The 4827-nt window shown below is 37.4% G+C and overlaps 1 protein-coding gene across 1 annotated transcript; it reads left to right on the top strand.

Moving 5' to 3' along the window:
* The first annotated feature begins 1812 nt into the window (after positions 1 to 1812).
* On the top strand, positions 1813 to 2969 carry LOC108368203 (D-3-phosphoglycerate dehydrogenase-like). The gene has a single exon (XM_017622999.1). The coding sequence runs from the start codon at positions 1928 to 1930 to the stop codon at positions 2924 to 2926; it is 999 nt and encodes a 332-aa protein (XP_017478488.1). The 5' UTR covers positions 1813 to 1927; the 3' UTR covers positions 2927 to 2969.
* The last annotated feature ends 1858 nt before the right edge of the window (positions 2970 to 4827 follow it).

Below are 4827 nucleotides of genomic sequence, written 5' to 3' on the forward strand. Positions count from 1 at the left end.
ACAGCCAATTTCACGAAAGCAATTTTTTGTGAAAAATTATTTTAATTTTGTGAATTTCATATGGAAATTGACAGAAAATAAAAAATCATTTTCCATTTAAGTTGCTGATGAAACCGGCAGTTAGATCCTATTTCCCTATAAATTTGTTTGTTAAATGAAGGGATAAAAAAGAAATTAAATTGGTCACCGGATTTGATATTCGCTAACAACATACGAAAAATCTTCAGTAATCCTAAGGTTAAGCTGTGAAGATCTTGGTGCCATCTATGTATGCCCCTTATGGAAAAATAGTGCAAATGATAATTCCCTATACAAAAACGCAAAAGCATTACTTGCTAAAGCCTCTACGCTTTATCGAGCACGCTTAGCATACAGAGGTAAATATTTTATTTACTCGTCTATATGTACATACGTATGTATATATGTATATATACAATATAGTTGCAGCTTACATTCTCGCTCTCTAATTTCGCTCGCAAATCACTAAATAATTTATTCAATATTCTTTGTCGCTTTCGTCTCCAATTATTTTTACAGAGTAGTTATTAGCATGGGCCCCCATTTACGCTCGCAATATGTATGTACTAGCATTTTTAGTATCTACCTAATAAATATACCTCTCATTTTTGTGTAGTGGATTTTTGAGTGCTAAGAGTATAATCTCGTCAAAAACCCGTTAAGTACTTATTTATGTATACAAAGTGGAGCGCTTCTGCTTTGTCTGTATATCCAACAAAATATGACATATGTAGGCACCATACCAGAATAATAAGTTTGGATTCGAAATCCAAAGAAATTTTGCAAGAAAATTTACATTTTTCGACGTATCTTCGGCATTTACAGTCGCGATATTAAAGTATGATAAATCGATGTTTTCGTCTCGAGCAGAACATTTTTTTTTTGTTCAAAAGTTTATTGACCTCAAGTAACCCGTACTAGTACAGATCTCACTTCTTATCATCCGAACGTACCTGCCTAATGTCAGGAAAATGAAGCTTGGCAAAAATCGTTAAACTTTTGTTAAGGTCTTCCGTTTATTCCAGTAAAACTATTTCAAACGAATTTTTTTATTGTCGAATGTAGGTGTCACAGAAAAATATAAAAATACGACCCCTAGGTTCGACTAAAAAATAGAAAAATTTTTTTTTCGAAATCTATTTATATACTTGCAAAAATACTTTAGTGTGGAAGGTGTACGGTGATCTCTTTTTTGCCTTTAAGGTGGTACGGACTAATATTTGTACATACGTATGTACATACTCGTAGCTACAACTTTGTGCATAAGCTCAATTAATAAAATTCCTGTTTGAGGTGAATATGTTCACTGAATCTCTTGCGCTTCTTGCATTAACATTTTTATTAAACATACATACATATAACAAGCTGACCGCACGAGCTACTTTTTATGGCTTAATATAAGGTCAGTCATATTTTTTCTGAACAAGTCTACCATGGCGAGACTGATTTAGAAAAAAAATTGGACATTGGTCGTATCGGAAATCGAACCTGGGTCCTACTGATGTGTGAACTGGGGTAAAGCGTTCAGAGTTTTCAAACTTATATGACATCTCTTCGAACGACTTTGATAAAGGCAGGCGTATAATCGAAAAATCACGAATGGTTGCGAATGATCTTTCTATTAAATAAATTAAAGCGGGAAGGCCAATAAAACTGTTTGCTGTTTTGAATAAAAATCACTTCACTTTAGCATATCAATTCTAATAGGAAATATGTTCAGTGGAGATCGCATGTATGTATGCATTTTTCGCAGTATGTACCACTAATATTGTCTTATAAAGCGAATGTAACTTAACAGTGGTCTTCAGTTGTAAGCCGCGCTCAGAGCTGGACAGTCACTCGCGTATTTCACAGTCTTATCAATCGTTTTTCGCACAAACAACTGCAGAGATTATTTCATTTCAACAAAATGTCTATTGATATCAAAAATGTTTTGATTTGTGATGCAGTTGATAAAGCCTGCGTCGAATTGCTACAGAGTAATGGCATCAGTGTGGACACTAAACTTAAGCTACCCGTTAACGAACTGGTTCGCGTGGTGAAAGATTACAATGCTGTTATTGTACGTTCCGACACTAAAATAACTGCTGAGGTTATTAAGGCGGGTGCAGAGGGCGGCAAACTAAAAGTGGTGGGTCGCGCTGGCGCTGGCGTTGACAACATTGATGTGACTGCAGCTACACAACATGGTGTTGTTGTACTCAATACACCCGGCGGAAATTCCATTTCGGCATGCGAATTGACTTGCCTATTAATTGGTGCACTGGCGCGTCCAATTGTGCCGGCAGCGCAAAGTTTGAAGGAGGGACGTTGGGATCGCAAGCTGTACAGTGGTTTTGAATTGTATGGCAAGACGCTCGCTATAATCGGTTTGGGACGCATCGGCCGCGAAGTGGCTATACGTATGAAGGCATGGGGTATGCGTACAATTGGCTATGATCCCATAACGACCGAGGAGGAGGCACGTGCGGCCGGCATTGAAAAAATGGAATTGGACAGTATTTGGCCATTGGCCGACTATATTACCGTTCATACGCCACTTATACCGCAAACTAGGAATTTGATTTCTGGACAGACGCTGGCAAAGTGTAAGCGTGGCGTGAAAGTGGTGAATGTGGCTCGCGGCGGCATTGTGGACGAGCAAGCTGTTATCGATGCGTTGGAGAGTGGTATTTGTGCTGGCGCTGCTTTTGATGTTTACCCCGAAGAGCCGCCAAAGTCGGCAGTGACTAAGGCGTTGATAGCACATCCCAAAGTTGTGGCTACTCCACACTTGGGCGCGAGCACCGCTGAGGCACAGGTGCGCGTAGCTATTGAAGTTGCTGAGCAATTCATCGCATTGACCGGAAAGTCACAAAAATATACAACCTATGCTGGAGTTATTAATAAGGATGTACTAAAAGCTTAATAATAAAATATTTGTATGACATAAAAATTTGTTTATTAATCTATGGGAAAAAGCTGGCAGGAAAATTTAGGAAATAAATTCGTATCTGTTCCGTGTGGAAATCTAACAAACCAAATATAACAAGTAACTTTTAAGCAAAAAACAAAGCCGACTTCAATTCTCATATAAAAATTTAAGATTATTGTTAATTTCTTCATGATCCAATGATCGGATTTAGATTAAGTATGGGACCACCTGTGACCACCTTTGCTTTAAAAAAGAATTACAGAAATCGGTTAACGTGATCCAAAGTTATGCGGTAACCACATACATAAAAAAATAAAATAAAAAACATTTCGGTTTGAAGTCGGTTAAAAAATTTACTACCTGGTTTCGATTTACTAATGAAAGAAGTATGTAAATATTTGTTAATTTCAATTAATTCCTATCATTTGAAAAGTACACGGCTGAAAAAGCTGTGTTCGTAATCGGAACGCAGTTGACACTACCGTCGATATAGGAAATCCGCCAGTGACTCCCACAAAGAAATTGAAGCGTATGTTGAAGAAAGTCAGAATAAGCAGAAATATGCGTGTAGGCCCTGTTTTGTATGCCACCTAAAATAATTTAAAAAATTTATTATGTTCGAAATGCAACCGTGGATGCCAGTTGGCACTGAAGCTTGCAAATTTCTGCAAATTCCTTTTCGCGCTAAACTTTCTAAGTTTCTCTCTTTGGGAGAGTAAGATACCTTATTCTCATACTGGATTTTGCATAGCGAACAGAACTAATCAGTGGTGGGAATTTCCGTACAAACGAGTACAGTTTTAAATCTTCTTCAAACGTACACTGGGTTTTTATGAGAAGCATTTTGGGGCAAATATAGCGTTTTAAGGTTCCTTATTGCCTTCTGAGTGGTGACTGCTATTCGAAAAAAACGGGAGCATGTACATAAGGGTGGTCCAAAATATGTGCGGGGGAAAAAGTTAAAAATGTTAAGCTCACACCCCCTAGAATTTTTCTAAATGGAAAAAAGGATTTTTTGTTAAAAAAAAATGTAGTTAGGACTGCCTCAAAGCCCATGAAGTTTTCCATGTTTTCTCTGTGGGGAAAAAATATTTTTTTGTAGAAATGGTACAGAATTCTGGAAAACAAATATTTTTCGATCGGAAAACTCTGTTTCTCTTTAGGAGACTTCCAATAACAATACCAAATTTTTTATTTTACCATTTCTTAATACTAACGATTTTCATGGGTGTATTTTTCGGGCTTTTGTAGGTCCCCCCATAAAAAATATTTAATCAAACAAATAAAGAAGTCAAAATTCGTGCTCCGAACGTCAGATGGAGGTGGAGGCCTTCTCCGGCTGCTGCCTACTATATTGGATGCAGACAGCCACTTCAAGCAAAACCTGAAAGGAAGATACTGCAAGCTCGGTTCTTGATGGAACACGTACCCTATTCAATGAATCGATGTGTTCATCAGAAGCTCAAATTAGCAAAATATTCACAAAGATTGCTAAGAATATGTGAGAGAGGCAGATGGGAGTATATTTGTCGGACCAGAATTTAAAACTGGGTTCTTTTGGATGCATACAGTCACTTCCTCATGAGAATTGAAGTCGGTTTGATTTTTTGCTTAAACTTAACTTGTTATAGATCAGTCTACATTTTTCTTGAGCTGCTTAATCAGAATGTGAAGAAAGTAGCTCAGAAATTTGTTTACTCGAAAGCAAGTGAACTGTAAACACCCCGACCGTTATCACCAGTCAGGCTCGTAAAATTAAAAATACAATAATCCATTACATGTTTCTTTTTTACTACCGGGTTTAGCTTGCCTGCATTGCCCGGCAACAGACTGGCATTCCAACTGCAAAAAAAGACAAATGTAAATATTACTTAGAGGCGCGACAAAACAAATTT

Source organism: Rhagoletis zephyria, unplaced genomic scaffold (assembly GCF_001687245.7).
Source record: "Rhagoletis zephyria isolate East Lansing unplaced genomic scaffold, Rhagoletis_zephyria_1.1 Rzeph_scaffold_03008, whole genome shotgun sequence".
Classification (NCBI taxonomy): domain Eukaryota; kingdom Metazoa; phylum Arthropoda; class Insecta; order Diptera; family Tephritidae; genus Rhagoletis; species Rhagoletis zephyria.